Below are 26,777 nucleotides of genomic sequence, written 5' to 3'. Positions count from 1 at the left end.
CACAGTTTCTTTTGAGACTGGTAAAAGTGGGTACGTGTGTTTGGCGACACCTGCAGGGTGGGAGGGGTGCTTAAAAAGTGGAGTTGAAATACATTTGAGAATGTAGCTACCGAAGAGGTGTATAAATTATTAGTTTGTCAATAAAGTATACATTTATTTATGTTTTCAAATATTTGCATATCGTATTGGCTCGAGATTTTTGCCATGTATATTTGGTGGTGCGATTCATGGCACCAGTGACAATACTGCACCACAGGCATAGGCGGCGATATATCTGAACAGGAGATCTGCTGTTTTTTTTTACACGTGCTTCCTGTAAAGTGTATCTTGTGGTTTCTAGTTTTTATTAGCTGAATCTATATTAGGGAAATGGTTCGTAAATTGAAATATCATGAGCAGAAGCTTTTGAAGAAAGTCGATTTCATAAACTGGGAAGTAGACAACAACCTACACGAGGTGAAAGTGTTGCGAAAGTATCATATCGAGAAGAGAGAAGATTACACAAAGTGAGCATGCGGACATTTTCACATTTTTACTGTATAGCTAGCTAGTAAGATGACGTTTAGCTAGCAAACGTGTAGTAGGTTGGCGATATAAACTAATCTTTTCATTTTGTTACAATCGATTGTGTTTAAGCTGCCATTTGTGCATGGTCCTTGGTCTTAGTAACAGTGAGAAACTTTAGCTGGCTGGTTTTCTCTAGCGTTTCTTATACGTATTCAGTATTATCACATCTCGGTAAAACCTCAAGGGGAATGTTTATGAAGCTGGATATTGATAAGTGACACATTGAGAGTAATATATGTCTCTATCCAGTACTTGGAAGTCATTTAGTTAATTTCTCTCCCTTAGGTACAACAAGTTGAGTCGTAATATCAGAGAGCTTGCCCAGAAGATCCGTGATCTAGATGAGAAGGATGGGTTCAGAGCCCATAGTACATCGTTACTGCTGGAGAAATTGTGAGTTTCACCATGGGGAAGGATAAAAATATGTTCTCTTGCCAAGAATGGCGGTGTTGACTACCACCCAATAATAATGATTTAAATTAATCTCTATTCTAAGATATGGCACTGGCCTGATCCCAACCAAACAGAACCTGGCTCTCACAGAGAAGGTCACAGCTTCTTCGTTCTGCAGGTAAATCAGTACCTGTGTTGTATCGCGGTTAGGGAAATAAATACAGTACTAAAAGTCCTGGAGAAACAATATGTTATTACCACACAAAATAACACCTTTGTGAAGCCTGCAGTGCTGACATATTTTATGATCACATTTACATGCATAAGTCACAAATGGTTTCAGTTCATGAAAATGATTTGGTCAAAGGTGGGCAAGCCTGTAAGCCCTATCATCTCTCTGCAGTATTATAGTTGGAGGCATTGACGTTTGCTCGTACAATCTTTGCTCTTTCCTCCCCAATTGACCATGGTTCCAAGGAGGCGGCTGCCCACCATAATGGTAAGCCTACGTATGGCCCAGAACCTGACGACCGCCATTACATTTATTGAGCAGGGACGTATCCTTTATGGGCAGAATGAAAATGATCAGGGTTGTGAACCTCAAGTACACTTGACAAGTGAAGTTATGTCTGGTGTCGCAAGTTTGTGGGTTGTTGTGTTCTTGACTGTGTTTCTCAGATGTGCGAGTAGGACCAGAGATTGTCACAGACTCAGCGTTCCTTGTCACAAGGTGAGTGGTCTGACCAATTGACCTGCTGTATTTATATTTTTGAAGTTTTAATAAATAAACTATTGTGTCTTTACTTTCAGAAATATGGAAGACTTTGTTACTTGGGTTGACTCTTCCAAGATCAAACAGCATGTCATGAACTACAACGAAGAGGTTAGAGGATGCAATTTTTCCTTCACTTTTCCTATTTATACTATAAAGTTATTCTTACTCAAGTGAAGATTTTGTCATCTGTTAAGTAGCTCACATGTTAATTTGTCATAAATACCAATGCTCATATATCCTAGCAGATGCCTTTGTAAGCAAGAAAACGTTAGCATATTGCATAATTATTGAATAACATTTACAATGGTAAATGTTGAAACCCAGTTTTGGGCTGCTCTGACATATCACATTGTTTTTCAGAGGGATGACTTTGATCTTGTGGTGTAGACCTGTTAACCAGCGGCTCATTTCATCATGGAGTGGAGGAATGTGAAGAAGCTTGTATGAACAGCTTTGGATATTTGAGAGTGGGTTTAGGGGATTTGAGAATGAAGATCACAGAAATATTCAGATTGCATACAGTTGTGTATATATAGTACAAATCTGAAAAATAATGAAGTGGTTGAATATATAATTTAATTGTCAACAGTTACATTTTATGTAAATTTTGTAAACAATAAACTTTTGGTATAAGAAATTGGTTCATACTTAAGACCATTGCATATATGAATTAACTTTCACAGCATAGCTTTGAAAGGAATTTCCATCCCATCATGTAAACATAGATAACGCTTATTCATGTATCCCTTTTATGCTCCAGCAAATGGGAAACATGGAAACACTGAGTGCCCAGATCCCACCTCCCTTCATTCATCTAAAGCAGCCTCTCAATCCAGGTCCTTTGGACCCCCTGCCCTGCCTTTTTGAGATGTTTCCCCTATTTCAACACATGATTCAAATTGGGTCATTATCAAGCACGGCAGAAGCCTGGTAACAACTCATTTATTTCAATAAAGTGTGTTGGAAGAGGGAAACACAAAACATGCAGAGAAGGGGGTCCCCCAAGGACCTGGATTGAGAGGCTGACCTAAACCATAAGGCAGTATTTGAATCCATTTACACAAGACCAGGGGCCTGTTGCATAAAGTTTGTTTACCGACTAAACCAGGCTTGTCAGGGAAAGTAACTAACATAAGCCTGGCTTATTCAGTAAACATGCTTTATCGAACAGGCTCCAGAGACAAGACATGACAGTTAAAAACAAAAGACAGATGTCCCTTCTATCCCAGCACACATTGCCACACCTTCTCCCAAGACATCCACTTAGCAACTTGTGTTTTACTGTTAACAAATCAAACCAGTTGGTTAGAATGTCCCTTCTCTCAGTCCATCAAAGCCACCAGAAACGTATGTAGACAACAAGTGTGACGAAAAAGACTCCCACTGCTGCTATCTTGGCATAGGTGGAACGGGTGTTGAGGTATTTGGCATCACTGCGGTATTTCTTTGAGAGGCTGGACAGATTGCTGGCTTTGGAGTCGAGAGCTGAATTGACAAAATTATCATTTTAGAATACTACACTGATCAGTAGTGCCTAAATGCAGTCATCTATTGAGACGCAATCAATCTTGCACTCAAACGAGGATGGTTTTATCAGTTTGTTGGGTCCTAGATAAAGCTTGTATGCCTGAGCATTGAGTTACCTGACAAGGCTTCTCCTCGCTGTAGAACCTCTTCAATGTTAGCAACCATGATCCTCTGCACATCCTGCAGCTCTGTGTTGATGCCGCCCAGGTTCCTCCTGGACCTGCTGTCAATGTACGACTTCTTGGTCTTCTGGATGTATGTGTCTAAAGAAAGGATATGAGATGGTTTGCATCCAAATAATCTTGTGTGGATTCCTTAAGAATATGAGAACTTAGAACATGGGAGTGTTTAAATACGGTTTGATTCTTTAGTTAGGATCTAAAGACTGAGCTCTTAAAAGAAAGGATGCTCACCAAACTCAATGAAAGAGTATGGCCGAGAAACCGTGGGGACCTTTTTTCCATATTGATCGTGGAACTCTGCTTGAAGGTCTTCCAGATATCCAAAAACCATCCTCTTGGGAAATACAGCTTCACACAACGCCAGGTAGCACACACCATGTTCTATCACATAGCTGAGGAGACAAACACACGTTAGGACTTAGGAGTGAGACTAATGCCATTTCACCTTTTTTTTTTTTCCTCGAACATGTGGATACTGTACAGGGCATATGGGAGGGTCTACATCTCCAGTCAGTCTGTCTTTATACACCACTAAGATGAGAGGTGGGTGTATTGACACTGGAAAGATTTTTTATTTTTTAAACGTGTTACTACATTTTGGCAATTCCTTTTTATCTATGAATGGCGGTTCATTGTAGGGTATTGAATGGAGTAACTTACTGAAAAGTCACAGCCCCAGCCTCCAGGGTACAGCGGTTGGGACTTTGAGCGTTGAGTTTGCGAAACAGTTGCTTTGCCTGGTTCTGGTACTGCTGCATGTCTCTTCCTGACTGACGAGAAATCAAGGTTAAGTGGCCTAACATTCTTCAACATTTTGTCACTTACTATAATAAATATACAATCTTTACAAACAAAATCTGAATAAGAAACCGTTTTGTTCAGTAAATAAATGACCTAGCTTGACCGCTAACAATGTAAAACAAGTTAGCAACTACTGTTGGTATATTCGTGATACTACTAGCTAGTAGTAGTTAACACTGGTGCAGTAGCTAGCTAGTTTTTTATTCAAACCTGTTCGTCCTCTTGCATCGACGCGGCAAGCAGTAGTCCGTCCGCCACACGAGCAACCATTGTCAGTAAAACCATTTTGGTATGACTATGTAGCTTGTATTTCTTCAAAAACTGCAGTTTGTGTCAACACCAATTATCCAGCTACGTTGCAAACTCAAATCTTCAGCAACCTCTCAAACTTGATGATGCAGGTGAGCTGGCCGGAAATCCTTGTTGCGCCGTATATTACTGTCCGACTACATTCAATGAAACTTTGTGGAAAGCCAACTTTAGCGGATAACATTCCAACAAAAATAATATTGCATCAAATGTTACAAACAAAATATAAACAATTATACAAACAAAATGTTGAATGTGTATCAGTATTTCTTATATGTTGTTTATTTTAATGATGAGCAACTATTGTAGGTTACGACACTTATTCTCGATCTTGTTCATTTTCTGGGATCGGATCTGCCTGCATAGACTACTTTCAAATTCATCCAACCGGACCAGACTGGGTGCCAGACGGATAGCACATCTCGATTGGTAATGCCTGTTCTCTCTATATGAAATGCAGATGCAGCCCCCGATGTGGGCGACCGTCTGTCTCATTTGAAACTGGAAAAAATCTTCAAACAACAAAATCCACCGTAAGCCTGCGAAACCATGGGCAAGTCCTGTACTAAATGGTAATTTTATAAAATTATATTAGGCGCTGTTTTTGTTCGTTTGTACCTCGGTGGATACACCGCCGGCTCTTTGTAGAATAGAATCGCTGCTCTCTTTGCTCCTCTTTTGTTGTTGTTATGAAGGCTATTTCTGAGCAAATACATTCCGATCCTTTTTATTTATATTTTTATTTGGTCTCTGATTTGTGATGAATAATTAGGTGATGCAATGGAAACGGATGACGGCTAGGCTAAATGCAGATTGGCTATGTTTGCTTCCTAAGGGAAGAATTCGGCGTGTGATCCTGAATTCGTCGATTTAGTTTTTGTATCGTATGTTGGCTACAACTCTACAACAGATACACATTTATTAAGGGATTCTGAAACATGACATCCAGTTGATCAGCTGACACCGCAGCTGGACTCAGCTGTGCGTTGTGATCGCTGCGCTCAGTCCCAGAGACAGAAGGAATGGCCATAATCAGGTCAGAGTAGCGTTTACAAAATTATGGAAATGTGAACACTTCGTGTTCTATTTTAAGGTCTAATATAATAGCCACAGCGTGTGCATTTCAGTCATTAGTAGGCCTACATACAAAGGAAAACTTGTAAACGTAATATGCACGAAGTATAATTTGTTCTATTGGAAATACAGTGACACAAAATTTCCACATTCCCTGGTCGCGGCCCAATAACCTAACCGGCTCAAAAGAGATTAACCGGCGCTTTGGCACCGTGGGCATCGCCAGTGCTATTGAATAGCCTATTGTGCGAGATGCAGCTGGCATTATCGTGTGTTGTGATTAGGTTACCAGCATTGGTAAATTGCAGGGCGTTCGAAGGCGAATTCAAAAACTCACCGACTATCACTTCATCATACGACTTGTTACCTCTCTGGGAGACGTATTTTAACCATGTCCCAAATCACACCGATTTTCACTACTTTACCAACTTTACTTGCTTGCTTTACCTCACCACATCTTCTTTATCCATGCTTTTCTCTCCCACCCTCCAGGTCAGCCTGTGATGCGCGTGGTTGAGGAGAGTTGATAAGGAGATGGGCTGCACCTCAGCCAAACAGGTGTCGGCGGTGCCCAGTGGAGAAGAGGGCCGGAGTAAAGTCTACAGTAACGGGGACCTTCTCTCTGGTCAGTATCACACATGGAAAGTACCATAATCTATTTACTGGCACTTTCAGCCAGTGCTGCTGTATAAGACCATATTCTTCTGATAATTGTTGGTTACAAACCAGTAGGCCTAGTTGATGCATTAGGGGGAGTGAGGTGGCTGAGCGGTTAGGGAATCGGGCTAGTAATCTGAAGGTTGCCAGTTCGATTCCTGGCTGTACAAAATGACGTTGTGTCCTTGGGCAAGGCACTTCACCCTACTTGCCTCGGGGGAATGTCCCTGTACTTACTGTAAATCCCTCTGGATAAGAGCATCTGCTAAATGACTAAATGTATTATTTATTGTAGACCTGCAAAATAAGGAAGGAGGTACTTAATTCTTGTTCTGTTCAAAATAATAGTTTGGTCATAATTGTGATACCATCACCAGTCACTGTATCGGGCCATCCTTGCAGTCATGTCTCTCACCTGTCGTTCTCCATTTCCTTTCAACCATCATTTGAGGCGTGTGTTTGTGTCTGTGAGAGAATGCGTAGAGAAAACGAGAGAGAGGATGTGACAGGTCGTGTCTGCTTGCCAACTACTGTGAAAAGAGGATTTTCTTTGAACTGTGAGAATTCAAGCACATATTTATTGTATCAAGTGTTGAACTGAGAGAACTGTTGACCTGGATTCTGTTGATTACAGAACGGCTCTTACTGTGCCACCCCTAAGCACCCCCCACCCTCGCTGTTGGACTAGTCCATTAATAGAAAGAGAAGTGTTTGTGGTAAACCTGTGCGTCTCACCCTCATCCCTCACTCTCCTGCAGATGAGTACAAGATGAAAGGAGTGGAGAAGGTGAAGTACATCAGCGGAGAGGAGGGAGGGGGGAACAACTGCCACCAGGACAGCACAGTAAGACGGATTTCTGCTTCTGATTCTCAATGTGTTCGCTTTTGATGTGGGGAAAGACAACCCACCCCAGGAATAGAGGCCGAGACCCATTTATGTGAACTAATTAAACGTCGCTTTAGATAAAAGCATCTGCTAAATGAATAAAATGTGATAACATGTCAAATGTGGTTTAGGGTTTGGGAGTCAGTCATACTGCTTAGTCATGTTCAAGCTCCTCTTCTATCCTGTGTTTCAGGAGAAGAGTGCCCTGCTCAGCAGAGGCCAACATACAGACAACACAGGATCAAACGGCAACGGAAAGATACAGTGAGTGTGACTCAGTCTGTAGTTGTGCTATTTTTGCTGTTGCTGTCTGCTAATATGCATTCTCATTGTCTGTGCCATATTGACTAGCATGTTGTTGACATCATCAGTATATATAATAATATTTAGAATTATTTGGCACACCAATAACTTGTTCTACAGATGACTAATTTTTTTAATCACAATCTTTTTACAGTATCCATTCCTCAGAGAGCCAACAAGAGTTTTTCAGGATGTTGGATGAAAAGATAGAAAAGGTGAGGTCTTCTCAGGCATACCAGTCAAACACATATAACATGAATCTTTGAGTCTTAACATTCAGATATTCCACATTCTCTTCCCTCTCAAAAATGGGGACCAGAAATAAGAATGTTTAACACTGAAGAAAGGCAAGACACCTTGTACATTTTGTTTTGAAAGGTGCTTTATATGTAAAGTTTACTTCCTTACTTACAGGGTCGGGACTACTGCTCAGAGGAGGAGGATATGACATAGCTCCCCCTTCCCAGAGAGAAGACGAGGGATGTTCAGTGTGATGGACAGACTGCACCACACAACCTTTCTCCCAGTGACATTGTTCCTATTGGAACAGCCCATGTATGGGATGTTGGGAGGCTGGAGATGAACATATTAACCTGACCTAAAGCACCTTTTTTCTGCCCTTTGCCTACAAACCAACCTGCCACACTGCCCAGTACTGATGAGCCCTAAGGAACGATGTTTCCTTCCCAATGACTTCAGACTGTCAAATAATGTTGTATTATCACCAGTCGCACTCTGCGTGAAAGCCTGACATCATGTTTACCCTTGTAGTAGTTACTACTCTAACCGTGTGCGCTCCTTAAAAGGGACTCTGACAATGAGGAACATAACATTCATTATGACACGATCTGTTGACTGAGACCAATGTTGCCAGTTCTACTGGTTTAAAGGAATAGTCTCTGTGTTTGTATGTTGACCAGAATATTGGAGGCTAAAGTGATGCTGTTTGGAATGATGCAGACTTACCCAGTGTCAGACCATCACAGATGGACTAGCACAGGAAAAGAGCAACTTCTCTCTTATCAGTTAAGATTTTTTGTAAAGCGTCACTACAGGTGGGAAACTGCTGTCTGCTAAGTTTTCAATGTCTCACTTCTTAACGTGTTCCCTACTAATATAAGGGGACAACATCCTGCATTCCAAGACACTTTTCTTTTTCTCCAGTATTAACATGTTTTTTCAAGTATCTTCATACAACGTGTCTGTGTCTTCCTTCACCATGTAGAGTATTCTTGTTTAATGTTATTACTCAGGGTTGAGGTGTTTAGTCATGGTCTTTTGTAGCCAAGTTTTCCTCTTCATTAGATATCCATCATCATACATATACAAACTCATCTGAAAGTATGAATACTTCTTGTTCTCCATATGTTTTTACAGCAGTTCTACACAGAATACACTGTAAACGTTCATAGTATGGGTCTCACGTGTTGTCATTGTGTTTTATTTTCATGTTCAACTTTTGTTTTTCTAATAAATAAAAACAAGTATTTCAGTGTTTTTTTGTGAAATGGTGAAATACTCAGCTTACATTTCAAGCAGAACATGTTTTCTACAGCAGTTCTCAAAAGTAATTTGACACATTTTATGCTGTATTCCACAAAAACACACCACTCGATAGAATAAGGTCAGGAATACAAAATAGAGGAAGCAGCATCCACTCTGTAAAATGACAAAACTCAACGTCTGCAAGTCCATATTAATATCGGTAAATAAAGGGTACACATCTTCTGATTATTCAGGAATTTCTGCTTTTCACACCTGAGTCCTACACCAAACCAACAGAACCTCACATAATGTCCCCTGAAACACCACATCTGTTCATTACCAGGTGTGTGAGGTTGATGGTTGTACTATACGCAACCTGGGTTTCTCAGAATTTCCCCATCTAGTGTTTCCCTGTCCATGGCTGCTGACGCCTTTTGCGGTGCTGCCGGCGGCCCAGATCCTGGATGCCCACGGGAGGATCCGGGGTCAGCAGGCCGTCACTCATCCTCTGGTAAACCAGGCTGGAATCAGACGCCACCACACACAGCAGCATAGGGCTTCCCCGGCCCAACACTGTCCGCACACTGGAGATAGAAAGAGAACCCAGTGAGAAGATGTGAGACGCAGGTAGCAAAAGAGAGCTGGAAGGGGCAGGGCCTTTTGTGAACCGACTGATTGCAGAGAAACATCAACGATTATGAAATACCTTTAAGATGTTAAGTACACTGGATGAAAACAACCTGAAAGAGAAACTACCAGTCACTTTTATCTCACCTTCTGTGGCTCAGAGTCCTGTGTGCAGGCAGAGGGAGCACGGTCTGTACTGGTGCCCCCTCCTTCTCCCTCCCCTCCAGCAATACCAATTGCAACTCAGCACATTCAACGCCTGACACCTCCTTCCACTGACGCACTGTTGGACAGAGATTATTACAGAGTGCATTGATACATTGGTAGTCTTTGGTAAATAAACGAGTAAAAAATTACGTTTTATTGTTAATGCAAGATTCTGTTCTTGGGCACTCACCTTCAGTCAGATCCAGGTAAACTAGAAAGGCTGCATACACTTGAGCAGATTCCCCAATCTCCAATTTCGTCAAATGCTGATACTGATGACAAACAACACGCAGCTTCTGAATTATCAGCACAGTCGTGTACTACCTAGCTTGTTTGCTAATGTTGACAGTCATTATATTTTAATACTTGCCATTGGGTGCTGTAGAAACCAGTTGGAAGGAAGTGGTTTCTCAACGTAACTTTTCTCTGACTTATTTGTCCCCTTTGACATTGGAACGACTACAACTGATCAGAAATATATTCAGAACACGTTAAACTTTCGAACAGAAACATGCTGCTACCTCCATGAGTGTCAGTGCTGTTCTTATTGGCTAGCTGAGGTGCTCAAACATCTCAAATCCGGGTGGACACTGTAAAACGATTTAAGTTCCAGGAATTGGCTCTGTGAGTTAGGCTTGGTGTGTGGATGAAATTACTTATGACAATGTTTTATCCTTTATAAGAATTATCGAATGTAAATTATTGACGACATATTTTAGACCAGGAAGGTCTTACGTTTTGAGTTGACGTTTGTTTTTATTATTTACATAATATTATTCAGATGGCATAGGCTCATTGTATTTTTCTTTGCATGATTAAACATTGTAAAATCTGACGAACCATACAAGGATCGTATTATTTATGCTTAACCTACATTAATAATTGAAGTACAGTCTGTCAGCCAACCAGCTATGGGCTAGGTGCCACACCTCACACCTGCATTTTGCCCTCTCATTCATTCCAAGACATTCACTCTCACACAACTGCAGCAGTCGGGCTGAGAGAGATAGGCGAAGTACGGGGAATAATGCATTTAGGATTTTTGTGTATCGGACTTTTTTTGTCGACTCTAACTTGGAGATTCCCTTTCACCTGCTCAGAGGACTTGACTATTGATCCACAGGAACCTGCCCGCTCCGAGTCTAACTTGCAGAAGCCCAAAGTATTAATAACAGTTATTGCACGAAATGCAGAACACAGCCTTCCCTATTTCTTGGGCTGCATTGACAGGTTGGACTATCCCAAGGATCGTATCGCAATCTGGTAAAAATAAAGAATAAGAAAAGAAACAGAATGAAAAAAATCTGTTTTCCCTCAAAGCTCAATTTATGTCATTTGACATAGGCCTATTAATATGTGTTTGGGTGGGCCAATTTGTAAACTACTCCAGTAATGGAGTAATTAAATCAGATGACGCTTGATTAATGTGCCTTTTAAACATAACATGTACCCTTTGTTAAACAAATATCAATGTTGTTGACTGTGGTTGTACTACTGTCTTACAATGATAAGTTTTGATGAAAGGACAAAGTAAATGCTTTGTGTATGCAACAAATGTTATTAGCCATGCAGTCCTTTCAGAAAGTGGCCTGATTTCAACCCCTCTGTAGTTATACTCAGATCAGTGAGAAAAGTAAACAAGGACATTTGAGCATAGAGGGAGAGACATGATGTGGAGTATCATATCAATGTGAATAACTGCAGCAAGGAGTCCGAAAAAGGAACTCAGTGCTGATATACCCGTAGGCTGTCATTCTCGTAAAAACCAATAAGATGAACAGTCAAGTATGAAACGTGAAAGGTGCTAATGCTGTGGAACCTTATGATACTTCAGGGCTGCAGCAGACCACAGTGTGGACAACACCACTGCCATGCTCCAGGAGTGGCTGAAGGAGGTCCAGAGCCAGTACCACTCTGTGGAGTGGAGACCAATGGAGAAACCGAGGTAAGTGCACACTATTAAAGACATTGTATGGATCAACTTTATTAAATTATTGTCTAAACATACACAATTGTCCCTCCTGTCTTCATCCCACAGCTTCTACGATGATGAGTTGGGGCCGAAGCACTGGCCGATATCTCGGTTCACCCACGTGATGAAGCTGAAGCAGGCTGCACTCAGATCAGCCAGGGGACAATGGGCTGATTATATCCTGGTGAGATTGCTATTACAGTCTCACACAGAAACCTCCCATTAAATGTCATCAGGAGTCAAATGGGGGGACCTTAACCAAGAACCACAAATCAGTTTTGGGACTGATGCATATTCTTTCTTCATTACCCAGTTTGTGGACAGTGATAACTTGCTGACAAACAAGTGGGTGCTGAGTGATATGATAGCAGAAAACCTGACTTTGGTGGCCCCCATGTTGGAGTCCAGAGTTCTCTACTCCAACTTCTGGTGTGGAATGACTCCCCAGGTATTTACATTTGACAAGTTGCCTGTTGGTTGGTTGAATGTTTTTCCAAGATCATCAAATGGTTTCGATCAATAAGGTTTTAAATCTCATAATTATTTCTCATGTACAAGAATGATGCACAACTCTTTTCTTGGAAGTTCTCTCTATTTTACTGTCCTGTTTCCATACGTTTTGTCTGTCCTGTCAGGGTTACTACAAGCGGACTCCAGAGTACATCCCTATCCGCAAGTGGAAACGCCAGGGCTGCTTCCCTGTTCCCATGGTGCACTCCACATACCTGCTGGACCTGCGACGCAGCGCCAGCCGCTCCCTGGCCTTCCACCCTCCCCACCCCCTCTACACCTACCCCCTTGATGACATCATGGCCTTCGCATTTTCTGCACGTCAGGCTGGTCAGCACATGGGCATCCATACTGTACATGCATCACATGCTAACTGCAATACGTATTGCACGCATAGGCGTGACATGTACACACAATTACTTTCCCCTTGCTGTGACCCACAGATGTGCAGATGTACTTATGCAACAGAGAGCACTATGGCTACCTGCCACTGCCCCTCAAGCAACACCAGAGTCTGGAGGAGGAGGTGGAGAGTTTCACCCACACCCTGACTGAAGCTCTGAGTAGGTTTCATTCATTATTTGTCATTTGCCCTCCTCTTCTGTCAGCTGCTATATTTCTCTCTCTTTATTCAGCCCTTATACAGGACTGGCTCTGTTTGGTTCCTCTCACTTTCACAGTCCTGTCAGAATTCTCACTCTTCTGTTATAGTTCTGTCTCTCTCTCTCTCTCTCTCTCTCTCTCTCTCTCTCTCTCTCTCTCTCTCTCTCTCTCTGCATTCAACTATGAATGAAAACATAGTTTTCACATTCAACCATGACTTCCCTTTGAAACCATGCATGGGAAATGTCTTATCAAATATCTTTTTTGATATTCATTCATCGCAGTATTATCAGGATTCATATGAGCACAGCATTTCCTTGCATTCCACCAGTTGACTACACCCTGGAGCCTTCCAAGCATGTCCACCACAAGCCTAAAAAGCTGGGAAAGCTGGGATTTGACCAGGTAAACTATATCTATTGATTGTCATTCATTCCAACTAATTAAAAAGGAAAAACACATCTAGGCAAACTGTTCTACTGCCTTATAGATCTTCCTGATAAATCTGAAACGTCGTTTGGATAGGCGTGAGCGAATGCTGAGCACCCTCGCTGTGTTAGGCATTGATGCCACTCTTACAGAGGCGGTGGATGGCAAGTACGACACCACAGCCACCAATAACACACAATATCAAACGCACCACATTCTAAGCCTATCCAGTGAGGAAACAGGACACTCATTAGACCATCTTCACAGTGGTGGAAAGTCTGTATGCCTGATTTGTTTTTGTTTGAAGTTTTCTTTTTTCTGTTTATCCTCTCTCGCTCTTACTCTCTCTCAGAGCGCTAAACTCCTCTCAGCTGCAAGCGATGGGTATAGACATGTTGCCAGGGTATCAAGATCCCTATTCTGGGCGCGTGCTGACAAGGGGAGAGATCGGCTGCTTCCTCAGTCACTACAACATTTGGACACAGGTGAACATCTGTTTTACACATCTGCAAACCCAATCCACATCCTACAGTCACATAACCCAATATCCATTTAAACAAATTACAATCAAATACAATTGCATTCCTCACAGAGCTGTTCTGTGTTCGTTTTTCAATGTTTTACTATTTTGTAGTCTAGTTATATTGAGTTAAATACTGTACATTCTTGTTTAAATCGATCAAGGTTTATATTGTTAATATTTCATATTATTTAATTAATTATTGTTGAAGAAATCTGGGAATAAAGCATTTCAGTGCCAAAAATATGTTAATGTAAATAAGACTGTAATCTTTCATTTAGATGTTACCCGATGTATATATGTAGGTGGTGGAGCAGGGACTGCTGCGTGTGCTGGTTCTGGAGGATGATGTAAGGTTCGAGCCCAGGTTCCGGAGCCAGCTGTTGGGCATCATGGAGAATGTGGATCATGCGTCGCTGGATTGGGATCTGATGTGAGGGTCACTCGTTCCTTCTGACATGTCTTTGTACAGCTATATGATTTACACATCTCAAAGCCATCCATATGCTCTTTTTCTCTGCCTTTCTCTCATTGGGCCAGCTATGTGGGCCGTAAGCGGCTGCAGGTGAAGCAGCCTGAGCGCTGGGTGGAGGGGGTCAAGAACCTGGTGCACCCCGATTACTCCTACTGGACACTGGGCTACACCCTGTCACTGAAGGGTGCTAAGAGACTCCTGGAGACCCGGCCCCTTGGCAAGATGCTGCCTGTGGATGAGTTCCTGCCCATCATGTTCAACAAGCACCCCAAGTGAGTCTCTGCCCATGGACAGTCAATATGAATGAACCACAGCAATTCTATTGGTCCTTTGTTGCATCCATGTTTTTGTTGTAAACGGTTGCAAACGCTGTGTTTCCTCAGTGAGGAGTACTTGGCTCAGTTTGAGAGGAGGGACCTGCAGGTGTTCTCAGTGGAGCCTCTGCTGCTCTTCCCTACACACTACACCGGGGAGCCTGGCTACTTCAGCGACACTGAGACCTCCACCATCTGGGACGACGAGGCAGTGGCCACCGACTGGGACCGCCAGAGCGCCCAGCGGAGAAGCGAGCAGGACAGCCAGGAGCGTCCCGTCACCCCTGGAACCTTGGACGGAGAGGATGTGGCCCCGACCTCGGCCGTCAGCAAACGGGATGAACTTTGATGAGGAAGGACACACACCTACAGCCTTCACATTAAAATGATATCTTTCAATGCACTTGTCTGAAGGCCATTTATTTTTGGTTTTGAGTATGCAATCCATGAGTGAATAAATATATTTACTGAACTTAAAGTTTTTCTCGATTGCTAACACACAAAAATGGTATGTGTAAGCCATCCTCACAAAAACATTTAGCCAAATCCCAGCAGAAAGACCATGTACCCCAGTCTTTAAACACAATTTACCCTTTTTGACACATTTCTCAGGTTCATTCACACTTCTTTGCAAAAGTCTAAATACACCTCTCACTTTAAGAAACAATTGTCACCATGATGTCATTCAGAAAACACTGCCGTTTGATAAGTTAACTCAAACCAGCGCAATTCAAACACCCTTAACAACCAATTATCCATGTGCAAGCACTAACAAGCAAATATACTCAACATGCAATCAGGGGTTTGGAATGAATACAAAGGTGAGCTCATCTGTACTTTGAAATCATGTATGCAAATATCAGAGTAAGAGGAAGAATTGTCAGAATGAGAGGAGAGGAAGAGGCAGAAGAAGAGTAAGAAGAACAACAATCTCAAATGAGATCCATGCCACACTGACAGAAACCCCTATGACAGAACAACCTTCTCCAAGCCATGGAAGAAGCTTGTGGGCGATGGCTCAGGCATTCAAGGGCATTTTCCATGCTGTTTGGCAAGTGAAAACATTGCCTGTGATGTTGAGGAAAATCTCTGGCCTGACCCTGGTCAGAGACAGGATGCTGACCCAGAATGAACAGTACTGTAGCGTACTCAAGCACTGTTACCCAGGTAAAAATGATTTGTTTATTTCCTTGTTTTCTTAACCTTTGTTCCCCAAATTACAATTTACATCAATGAATTTTTGTTGTTGACTGAAAGTACTACTATTTGTATACTGTGACCACTACAGTAACAAGAGGTCAAAATGCAATTGCTGTATGTTGTAAAGAGAAAATAAACAGCCTGTAAGAAGGACAATTGCAGTATTTGTGAGTTTTATGATTTACATCATGTCAAACTGGGTGGAACATATCTAAAATTCAGGGACACGTTATATTCAATGGTTCTTCAAAACGTTTTAAAATAGTGTTTTGAATTCCTCCCAGCAGTGTGTAAAGGGTATTCAGAAGGTTGAATTTGTTTGAGGGCTTTGTGTGTATTTTGAATGCAAAGTTAGGTTTATACGACAAATATGGTTTTGACTAGTGTTTGATTTTGGGTCAAAAGTCAAGGGTTTGGCCAAAACAATGTAAGTATGAAGATGTGTGTTTAGAGTTTGGAGAAATCACAGTACACATTCAAGAAATGTGTCTTAGAAATTGAGAAAAACTGTAATGTCTGTATGAATCGTGTAAATCAAATCAAATGTATTTGTATAGCCCTTTTTACATGCAAACATGTCACAGAGGGCTTCACATACGCCCATAGAACTGCCCCTAACCAACCTAAACCCTCAAGGAAGACAAGGAAAAACTCCCAGAAAAACTCCAAACAGGAGAAAAAATTGAAGAAACCTTGGGAGGAGCAATTCAGAAAGGGATCCCCTCCTCCAGAGACGGTTGGTGAGAGAGAGGAGCAGAACACAGGCTAAACATAGTCATACAGTGTCAATGGGTTTTGAAACACCAAAATCCATTGTTCAACTTTATAGATGTAGGACAGGACCGGGAGACTCGCAACCAGGTCCAGCACATACAAATAGTACGAGTTCTGCCTGTGTGCTGTGTATGAGTCACATGATGCAAGCTAGAAATTATAGCTTTGAGTCAAGCTTTTGGACAAGTAAAATAATGAAAGATGGATGACGGACAAAATGTAATTAGAACAGCAGTATGAGTCTTCACACAAATAACACAAACATTCAACTTAAGAATTTTATTTATTTAAAAAAGCGCCGGCAGTTTGATATCAAGCAAACAATGGAACACATTTCTTGTAGCGTTCCATATCCCCCCCCTCCCCAAAATAACTATGAGCTATGAAAAAGATAATTAAACCACACAAATTATAGTTGTAATAAATTAATCAAAATAACAGAAACAAAACACGCTTGTACTTGGGTGTTGCACAGGTAATATGGAAATCCCAGGTTTTAGTTCAAGACACCTGAGAGCATAAATATTAAACAGTACGTTGGAGCAAGTATTAAATTAGTTCCAGTTCCTCTTATAGACAAAACGCTTGAGTAAGAGGATAGAAAATTGCATCATTAATGTAAGAATTAGGCATCAATCTAAAAAAGTATGTTCTGTACAAACAATGTGCATATTTGAATTAGTTGAGGGTGGAAAACCACAGCAGTTTGTGCCTCCAGCAAGGCAGCGCAGCATAAGAAAGTTTTGGAAATGTTTGTACCCAAAGCCAGATATAGTGGTTTGCAACACAAATGGCCTATTGAATATCCAGACAGGTGTAAATATATTGCAGTAGGTCCAGAGCAAAGCACAGAACATTGCATACATGGGAATGTGCTGGAAGAACAGAAACGATATCCCTGGCTGGATGTTGTATCAGTTGAGGATCAAAAGTATCCAATATCCAAGGCTCAATGGCTTTGGGATCATCTCTAAAGGTAGGACTGGATTCATTGACATGCCCTATTGCAAATTGAGCTGCTACCAACAGAAGACAACACTCTAAATATAAATCCTGAGGTAAAACATTTGCTATGGTGAAATCCTTATTTGATGAGTCAACAAGGGCAAAACACAAACCCATTTGTAAAGTGAGATATGAGGACATGTATATATTTACTAGGTCGTTTTGATGTGGTTTGACAGTTATATAGTCCATTTGTGTCAAGATAACTGCCAGCAGTTACCAACAGAACTGTCAACAGATTTTCAAGATTCTTGAAGAATGTATTCGCTGGGTGAGTAATTATTTTTTTTTATCACAATACAATAGGCAGTGGTCTACAAATACAGGAAAGTGACCAATGAAATCAGATTCATTGATCATCAATGAATGTTGGTCTGGAATAAGACAAGGGAAGACATTTGAGTATGAGGAGGTGCCATAAGGTCTGCACAATAACATGCCCTGACTTATCACCCCATGTGTCTACAGTGTCATGTAGATATGAATCATAGGATCTTGAAAATCCACCAATCTGGGGAATAAAGGGCCTGGGGTGACTTTTGACGCACAGTCTTACCGTTTGACAGTTGTGAAACAAAACTTTTAGAGCACCAAGTAAATACAGTGTGTTCCAATGAAGTATGAAAAAAGCAAGTAACATCGTTAAGTCATTACAATGAGGAGAGGACCTTAATGACCATAAAAGCAAAAACATCTATAAAATCTAAATAATACATAAAGCAAAGCTATCCGCATCACGCTTTCTAAAGCAACTGGCAATGAGAGATGCACACATTGCATCAAATTCCACAGTGTCCACTTGAAGCACATCAACACAGTGCACATTTTTACTAGCCAAATAGAATTATAAACAACACCTGTAAAAAAAAGTGCCATATTGCATATATGTGTATTTGTAAATGTGCCAACATTGGCATATACCTGTAAAAATGATCTGACTGTAAACATGGTGCAAAAGAAGTCTGAAATAGGTTAAGGCTTTTTGAGTTTCCTGAAGTGTTGTTCACTGAGATAAAGTAATCAAGAGTCCATAAAATGGACACAGTGGGAACAGCAGAATTTTTCTTTTTTCTTTCTCTAACAAAAACGTAAATAAGACACGCGCACAAAAACTCACAAGCAGCACTATCCTATCCAAGCATATACTCTGTCACCCCTAATATAAGGACTACAATTCATCACAAGTATTACTCGTGCTAATAGTATTTTAAAGATGTCTCTAGAATAAAAGCTTAAAGCTTATTAAACATTTGCATCGGTCTCTGACATACTACTACATGTATGGTGTGCCAGCATTTCATTGATGAAGGAAAGATGGAGACTTCTGGATTTGTGTGGTCCATTGGTCTCAACAATGGAAGTGACCAGCATTCACAATGATAGTATTGGAGGACATATAGCAAAACTGGATGTTTTGAAACATAACTATGGGAACTAATTAAACTAAAAGGAAAAACTATAATAATAATAATGGAATGTGCAAACTCTAAAACTTAAACATGGATTTAGCCAAGCTGCTAAAAGCCTCTAGTCATCTCTGCATCACAAGGGCCACTATCAAGGAAGGTACTGTGTGCACATTAAAAGATCTCATACCATATTTCTAATGACATCAAAATATTGGAAAAAACTTTTGGCTGACGCGTGTGTATGTGTGTTGTGTGGACAAATCCCTGCATTTGAGAGTTTTCTGTTAAAGTTTTGAGAGAATGAGGTTGTGTGGTGAAAACGAGGTCAGGTGAGACAAGATCTCTTCTTTCTGAGGTGGGATGGGGGGGGGGGAGGGGGGGTGGGCTGACTCCTCGGCCCTCCTGCCAGGTCCTGTGGGGTGAGTGACGGTGAATGAGTGGAACTGGGGCTTGGCAGGTGCACAGGTAAGGACTACTCTGTATGACCAGAGCAGACCTCAGGTCCCTGGACCAGGCTCAAGCCTTCTCCTACTGACCCAGAGAGGGGCTGGAGCCCCCCCCCTGCCCTCCAGAGCAGCTCTTACGCCCCAACATAGACGGCTGGAAGTCGGGGTGACGGCGGGCATGTTTGATCAGATGGTCGCTGCGCATGAAGCGCTTATCGCACAGTGGGCACAAGAAGCGCTTTTCTCCGGTGTGGGTGCGGGTGTGACGCGCCAGCTCGTCCGAGCGGGCAAACTTCTTGTCACAGTCTGGCCAGGTGCAGGGGAAGGGCCTCTCACCTGGAGCACAAAACGTTGGAGAGAAACATTCACCAAGATATTCACAACAACCCCAAAGTACCTTTTCTGCATTTTATATTTAAAACTTTTATACGTTTACCATACGCACCTTCCAGCCATAGTACATTCCTTGTTTGTGCGAACTTACTTGGCGAATAAAGCTTATGCTGATTTTGTCAAGATTCAGTGTTCTATACAGACATGGCTGGCACCTTCAGTGATGCATGCATTTGAATACTGATTCTAAGGTTGCGCTAAGCCATCTGTTTCAATTCAATTGATTGGAAACATTGCATTTTGATTTAAATGTTGGGTTTTGATGGTACATGGCTCAGTTGGAGCTTGGTAGTCTTTCTAGTGGAAATGGGGTTCTATGATGCCAGCCATTTTAGATCAGCCACATTCAACCTCCTCAGTAGGACACTACACTAGTGTCCTACTGAGTGTACACCCGTACAATTATGAATCCAGCCCCATGTCAATGGATGTATAGAAATATATAAGCCATTTAATAACATGGTAAATCAACAGGATAAGATGGCTATTTCAACCTACTACATATGGCTGGGGGGGACAGGATTTAGTTTTCTGGTGAGCCCGGAGGAGGTTTTCCAGTATAATCACTTAATGAAGGGGTTAGAAAACCCAAGCTGCAGTACTACAAGGGGCATGCACGAGGGGGTGTCATGGGGTGTGTTCAGGAACATAAAGCCAGCCCACGTTTTGTAGCAGTTTCAACTCCCTTGCTCCTCCGAGGGCGTTCCTAGTAGTTAGACCTAGCCGTTTCCTGTCCCTTAATCCGATCGCGCCTGTGCGTTGACCCTGAATTTAACCGTTCTTATGATAAACGATGGACCCCAGAACTACCTCATATTAGTCCAAATCCCCGACATCAATATGAAATGTGCGAGTTGGCTACTCGTCGTCTTATCTAGTTTTATAAAAGATCTACGATTGCTTACGAATAACATCTAAGCACTAGACCAGTGAGAGACGGCCTGTAATGGCAAACGAGAAGCTAGAGCAACCTGACCATGTAGTTTACTACGGAAATATTACGTTTCACTTCATATGCAAATCTAGCCTGGATGTAGATGTTCGTCACAGTGCATTTCGTCCTGCCCCATTCTTTTGTTCATTTACTTCTTTGTTGCGTGCCTCTGTTGGATACTTTTCCCCTCTTTGTTAGGGCGAGTTATTGTACTAACTCGCGGGTTAACGGCTGATTGCCTCCCACCCATCCAACAACGTACGCATGAATAAAAAAAATCCTCTTTACACGACGTGTGGATTGTAATCAATTGTGAGTAGGGACCAAGTACAGGCGCAAGTTCTAAACAAACTACGAGTTCTGGATGGAAAAAAAAGATGAACAAAATTGAGAGGTGTTAATAAATGCTCCAAAAGAACACCAAACTATTAGCAACGAAACTGTACCTGTGTGTGTTCTGATGTGCGCCTTCAGATGAGATGATTTCCCGTAAACTCTGTCACACCCTATGAAAGTACACTGATGTCGTTTCACAGGGGACCGGGGCGGCCCTCCTCCCCATTGCTGCTGAGTGGCATTGTACTGTCCAGGAATTGGAGTGGCAGTGGGGGTCATAGTGGGGGTAGTTGAGTCAGACAACGTGGTGTAGCCGCTTTCCCCGCACGAGGAGTTGCTGCTCTCTGAGTAGGCCGACATGGGGCGGAACTTGCCGTGGAGGTCGGTGAGGATTCCAGCCACAGTCATCATGTTGGCCCCTTCAAGTCTCAGCGTCTCACTCACTTCTCTGTCCTCGTTCGACCCTTCAGGCTCCCCGGGAAGCTGGGCCTGTGGACGGGGCTGGGTGGCAGCGGGGGCTACCGGGGTGGGTCGATGTAGGACAGGACCACTAGATATCGACACTAAACATTCAGCGGCGAAGTAATCCGAGTACACGGATAACGACATTATCGTACGTTGTTAGCCTTCTATTGTCGAAAAAAATGGTCTTGTTGTTTTCAGTCGTGTTAGCGACTGGCTACGGTTTTCGACCTCGTTTTGTCAAACAAGCTCGAAAACGGCCCGTTTTAGACAAATATTTACCTTCAGAAAGACTGTTGATAAATATAGTCGAAAAATATAAAATAATATCAAACAAAAAGGAAAACGACTCTGGCTAAACGTGAACGTGGCGCCTGCCCAGCATGCGTACCTCACATAGTCCGACGGTTCATTGTGTCTGACTCTGAAAGCCGGTCAAACCCACGCCCCCGGTAGAGCAAAACGCACAGACTGACGTTGCGGACTGACGTGAACGGGCGTGGACTACCCTGGCAGATAGGCAAGATTGTTGTAAAGTGTAATCCAGTGATAGTCTGGGCAGTGACTGATGCAGAAATATTATGTTCATTTTGACCATTAGGTCTACGAATAAGCCTACAATTTTGTAAAGGCTATGAAGTGGAATGTGAATTACTATTACACATGATACAGCCCAAAGTAATTATTGTCCCAGTGGATATTCTTCACCAGGCATGAAATAGGCTTAAATACCATATCTAGCTATATCATTTTGAGGCAGTCTAGACACTAGAGGTCTCTCTTGTGTTTTAGCTGAAATGTATAGCCTAATATTTCCATAAAGGCATTACGTTGGTTTGTTGGAACTTTGAAGCATTTTTTCATGTATAGACGTGATTACAATTTCTAAATATATTTGTCATTGTGAAAATGCTCATGTCCATAGTCTTTGTTCAATATCAGTATTTGGGAATGATTGAAAGACTCACGGTTGGGTAGTTAAAATTATATCACACAATAGACACTATGCATTCTACAGTGTTTATTTAATTTACTGTCATGTATTTTTGTGTGTGCAAAACTCAATAAAATCCAGTGATGTTCTGCTCTTTCTTCAGCCATAGGGGGTAATAGAGGGTCTATCCATTCTGCAGGGGCCCAGCCCTGTGTCAAGCGATTGGTTCACTGGATGTTTGTAGCTCCAGCTTGGAGGTATTTCCTGATTGGATGCTGTGAGCAGTATGGGTCAATGTGGCAGTACAAGTGCACGTATTCACTGGCTTTGAACAGTGACTGTTTCACCAAGCTACTTACATGAGGAGTCTTGGAAGCCAGGGCTGCAGAGACTCAGGGCTGCTATGGACATGTCCTTAATTGAATGTCTCTGCCTTATATCGATGGCTTTCATTCTGGATGGTGAGTTGTTTATAACATTTGTACTAATCAGTAAGATATTGTTCACATTTCTCAGATGATCTATTCCATTTTTATGGACATTAAACCTTCTGCCTGCTATTTTTAAGATTTGTTTTATTTGTAATTCAACATCAACACTGAAGCACTAAATGAAAATGAATGTAAATGAAACAATTATTTTGAGTGTTCGCATTAGTAATTTCTTTTCTGATGTGTGCATTATGTAGTAGGTAACTGCCTTCAGATGGAGCAACAACTCTGTGATTCCAGTTGTGTTGGTGAGGACAAATCTAAGGAGTAACAATGTTACAAATGTGTTATAGGCCTACCATTGCTTGCTTGTTCCTGGGACAATACAGTATTTCCAATACAGTGTATGCACATGATGTGTGTAACGTAATATACCTTCAATACGATTTTTAGCCTCCTCTCACAGCTCCTACGAGAGAGGGGTGAGGTACACCTATAGATACAGCACTACAATAACCACCACCCTTGAAGGCTCTCAGTCGGGCAGAAATGGACTGGCCTTAGACTGTGTGGTTGATATCGACGTGATCTCTAATTGTCATTTATTAATGCAGGTGAGAGTTTGCATCTTCCAATGACTTATCTTTAAACAGCAGCATGCTCAAGTCAGTCTTAGTTTTTTATGAACTTTCGTGTTCTCCTTCCAGATAAGGAATCCACAGATAAAGCGTATGTCCCCACAGAAGGAGCATTCAGTACAACGGCAAAAGAGTTTAAGGTAAAGCTGCAGTCAAGAGGTCTAATCCTTTTATTGTGAAGCCAAATCTTTTCCCCACATTCTTATGGAATGTTCCAACTGTTTTTCCTATGAATGTGACACTCAGATCAGACAACACTATGAGAGGTGAAGGGTCCAGGGGTCTTGGGTGTCTAGGGAGAGACCCAGCTTGTGTTTTTGTTTCCTAGGGAGTCGCTGGAGAGGAGTCGCCTCAAGTTCTCTCTCCGGGAGGGAAAGGTCACAGCCCTTTGTCCACAGGAGGGGGAGCAGGTGTGGACCCTCAACATCCAGAGAGCTCTACTGAGCATGCTCCAGACCTCCCGCACTAACATAAAGCAGGAGACAGTGAAGGAGGTTAGGATCCAACCATGTTTTGAATGAGTGTGTCCTGTGCAGTATTTTATTTTGATGAAGCTTGAATACCACGATTAGTCTTTAAACAAAGTCCTCTACTTTAATCCCATTGGCTCGTTGTTTTCTGTCATTATTGGCTGACATGTCATGTTGTATAGCACAGAGGGTTACTCTGTTGACCAGTTTGCTCCTGTTGTGCTATCTTGTCAGAGCGATGTGTACGGAACCTGCTCCAGCAAGTATGAGATGAGAGGGCCTGTGCTGCTGAAGACCAGAGACCTCCAGCAGTGCCAACAAGAGCGTCTGGCAGACTTTTGGCCCCATTCATCGACTCTGACAGATGACACAGTGAGTTCCTCGGTATCTTCTGTGCTTGGACATGGAGAAGGTCTTTAGCAACATTCTGTTCCTGTTTTCCTTCTCCTGGTTATGGATTGAAAAGCAGAGACAGTGGTGTACCGACATTTTAAGTGACAACATAGAACAGACTTGTTGTCAAAAGTCACCCTTCAATATGTTATATCCTATTCCCAAAATTCAGGCCCCTGGTAACATAGATCACAGTTTTACTTTGTGCTGTTCCTGTGACATGTTCAGACAGTGGACTCCAAGCTCCAGTGTATCCAGCGCCACGGGCTTACAGTCATGGAGGAGGTGAACTGCACAGAGGTTGTTTCCATAGGAACCCTGTCAGGGTCGACAGGTGCGGTGAAAACCCAGACAGTGTCCACCCTCGTCCTGCTCAGGGCGCAGGAAGGGACACCTTCAGGTGCTGGTGAGCTGAGTATTTATCCTGCATGGCTCTGTGAGTTTACTGTGCTGTTGTCGAAAAGGAGACTAGTATCGTCACCATTGTTACACGTTTGTTATAACTATGCTGTCATACTACAGAGGGAATATACATTGTCATTTTTAGAAGCATATCTTCTGTGCATTTCATACTTATGTCACTACTACTGTTTCATCATCTACTGTACTCAGTACTTCTGTCAAGGTCTTACAGTATATGATGGTTCTTGTGCGTATACAGCTATGAACCAATAACAAGGCTCAGTAACTTGGTTATTTATGCTCATTTATCTCCACCTTGTCAGATACCCTGGGACCCGGTGTGCTGACTGACCTACAGTTTGAGGTGGGGGGGGCGCAGGGGCCAGTCCGAGCCTGGGCCTCCACATCCTTGGAGGCCTCAGACACTGTGAGGAGGCTGTGTGGCCTCACATCTGATCAACGACAGGTACAGTGTTAAATACTCCCCAAAAATGCAGGATCGTTGTAGCTGTCATGTACACAATGTGGAGGGATCATCCATTAGCTCCATCAAAATACCTATCCATGACTGATTGGTTTAATATGAACACTTAAACTAGACGTTAAGGAATAAACGTTCTGTTTTATCAGGAAGTTCTTTTTCATTTCAGTGTTATTTATTTGCTTACTTTTCAGGCGCATTCACAAGATAGGTCAGTGACATCACAGTTGGAGGAATTCTATTGACCTGTGTACCTTAGATTCAAGTGAAAAATCCCAGTCTGTTTCCTATGTGCAAAGGGGTTTCCCTAAGTAGGTGTCTCCTGCCAAACCGACGTTTGCTTCCTTGTGTTTACGCATCGCGGTTTACCTTCCCCAGAGGATTCTCCAGATGAACCGATGCTTTTCATTTAGTTTTCACACAGGATCTTAGTCAAACTCAATCTGGCAAGTCTGTTTAAATGGGACACGTTTAAAAGGCTAACCTGGCAATTGATCAGCCTCTCTCTGTCTCTCACTCTGTAATATACTTCTGCTTTGTGATCAGAATGACCCTTTCCCTGTCGTATTTTATTTGTACACACTGTAGCTGTCAGAGCTGTTCCTGCACTTGGCCTTCCAGCTGAGAGACCTGTCCTTCGCTCAGCTGCGGGGTCTCTGGCAGGACGCCTCTTTTAAGTGCCGCAACAACTGGTCAGTCTGTCTCCATAACTTCCACAGTGTTCTCTCTGCCCTTTACTCTGGTTTTCAACCTCCTGTATAGACTGCCTCAATTCTACTGCTCTATGTAAATAGAGCAGTCCTAATTGAGTTGAATGTAACTGATGCAAGCCTAGATAAAGCAGAGGTGGTAAGAAGCTTCTAGAAAGCTTGTTCTTGGTCCCTAATGGGAAAAATACACAACCCTCTGGCGCAGGTCAGACAAAGAGGAGTCTGTGTGTGGGAGAGCTGCCAACTCCTAGCTTTCAATCTGTAGCTCCTCCCAGAGACCACATTACCCAGAAACCACTGAGAGGCCTGAAGCCACTGGGGCCTGTTGTTTACATGTAAACCACATAAATGTCTGTACACATAGGATGTTCTTGTATTATTACTGTATGCCTGACACACATGGGTTAAGTACTGTGTATGGAAGTGCAATGATCTCATATGTTGTGTTGATGACGGTTGAGGCAGGCAGCCTCTCATGGACGCCCTCCCCGCCTGTGGTTCAGAGGAGTGTATCTTGCTGCTGACAGACCTGATCAGGGACCAGGAGATAGAGCAGGACCAAGCCCACTCCTACCTCTCCGCCATGGGCCTCATCCCTCACCCTACCCCCCAAATCATCCACTCCATCAATGTAGGACATTGTAAACAGTGATGGAACATAATAAAATGTTCAATACCTGTAGAAATACTGTAGAACTGTGCACTTCTGATCCTTGTTCTGCTGCTGTATTTTTTATTTTTTT

General features: G+C 42.4%; 6 protein-coding genes across 6 annotated transcripts; 3 read left to right on the top strand and 3 right to left on the bottom strand.

Annotated features, from left to right (window-relative positions):
- Positions 1 to 307: 307 nt before the first annotated feature.
- On the top strand, positions 308 to 2,361 carry imp3 (IMP U3 small nucleolar ribonucleoprotein 3). Its single transcript, XM_067252396.1, has 7 exons — positions 308 to 506; positions 853 to 960; positions 1,064 to 1,138; positions 1,438 to 1,517; positions 1,639 to 1,690; positions 1,771 to 1,843; positions 2,096 to 2,361. The coding sequence occupies exons 1-7, from the start codon at positions 370 to 372 to the stop codon at positions 2,120 to 2,122; spliced, it is 552 nt and encodes a 183-aa protein (XP_067108497.1). The 5' UTR covers positions 308 to 369; the 3' UTR covers positions 2,123 to 2,361.
- Positions 2,290 to 4,634, bottom strand: sec22ba (SEC22 homolog B, vesicle trafficking protein a). The gene is made up of 5 exons (XM_067252395.1): positions 4,456 to 4,634; positions 4,105 to 4,214; positions 3,676 to 3,836; positions 3,379 to 3,525; positions 2,290 to 3,220 (listed from the first exon to the last, which is right to left on the bottom strand). Exons 1-5 carry the CDS (start codon positions 4,528 to 4,530, stop codon positions 3,066 to 3,068), a joined length of 648 nt encoding a protein of 215 aa, XP_067108496.1. The 5' UTR covers positions 4,531 to 4,634; the 3' UTR covers positions 2,290 to 3,065.
- A 369-nt stretch (positions 4,635 to 5,003) lies between these two features.
- On the top strand, positions 5,004 to 8,961 carry zgc:55943 (uncharacterized protein LOC406337 homolog). The gene is made up of 6 exons (XM_067252401.1): positions 5,004 to 5,126; positions 6,121 to 6,253; positions 7,044 to 7,129; positions 7,365 to 7,435; positions 7,629 to 7,689; positions 7,889 to 8,961. Exons 2-6 carry the CDS (start codon positions 6,163 to 6,165, stop codon positions 7,925 to 7,927), a joined length of 348 nt encoding a protein of 115 aa, XP_067108502.1. The 5' UTR covers positions 5,004 to 5,126; positions 6,121 to 6,162; the 3' UTR covers positions 7,928 to 8,961.
- Positions 8,962 to 8,984: 23 nt separating this feature from the next.
- Positions 8,985 to 10,333, bottom strand: tsen15 (TSEN15 tRNA splicing endonuclease subunit). Its single transcript, XM_067252397.1, has 4 exons — positions 10,164 to 10,333; positions 9,984 to 10,065; positions 9,734 to 9,869; positions 8,985 to 9,543 (listed from the first exon to the last, which is right to left on the bottom strand). The coding sequence occupies exons 1-4, from the start codon at positions 10,242 to 10,244 to the stop codon at positions 9,360 to 9,362; spliced, it is 483 nt and encodes a 160-aa protein (XP_067108498.1). The 5' UTR covers positions 10,245 to 10,333; the 3' UTR covers positions 8,985 to 9,359.
- Positions 10,334 to 10,820: 487 nt separating this feature from the next.
- Positions 10,821 to 14,965, top strand: LOC136958950 (procollagen galactosyltransferase 2-like). The gene is made up of 12 exons (XM_067253110.1): positions 10,821 to 11,056; positions 11,628 to 11,738; positions 11,832 to 11,949; positions 12,079 to 12,213; positions 12,401 to 12,605; positions 12,719 to 12,838; positions 13,210 to 13,283; positions 13,369 to 13,475; positions 13,660 to 13,792; positions 14,133 to 14,260; positions 14,368 to 14,574; positions 14,686 to 14,965. Exons 1-12 carry the CDS (start codon positions 10,821 to 10,823, stop codon positions 14,963 to 14,965), a joined length of 1,854 nt encoding a protein of 617 aa, XP_067109211.1.
- Positions 14,966 to 18,465: 3,500 nt separating this feature from the next.
- On the bottom strand, positions 18,466 to 21,976 carry zgc:153115 (uncharacterized protein LOC768186 homolog). The gene is made up of 2 exons (XM_067252392.1): positions 21,224 to 21,976; positions 18,466 to 19,786 (listed from the first exon to the last, which is right to left on the bottom strand). Exons 1-2 carry the CDS (start codon positions 21,720 to 21,722, stop codon positions 19,533 to 19,535), a joined length of 753 nt encoding a protein of 250 aa, XP_067108493.1. The 5' UTR covers positions 21,723 to 21,976; the 3' UTR covers positions 18,466 to 19,532.
- Between the last annotated feature and the right edge of the window lie 4,801 nt (positions 21,977 to 26,777).

The sequence above is a fragment of the Osmerus mordax genome, chromosome 16, assembly GCF_038355195.1.
Source record: "Osmerus mordax isolate fOsmMor3 chromosome 16, fOsmMor3.pri, whole genome shotgun sequence".
Taxonomy (NCBI): Eukaryota; Metazoa; Chordata; class Actinopteri; order Osmeriformes; family Osmeridae; genus Osmerus; species Osmerus mordax.
This window is presented reverse-complemented; position numbering and strand designations above follow the sequence as displayed.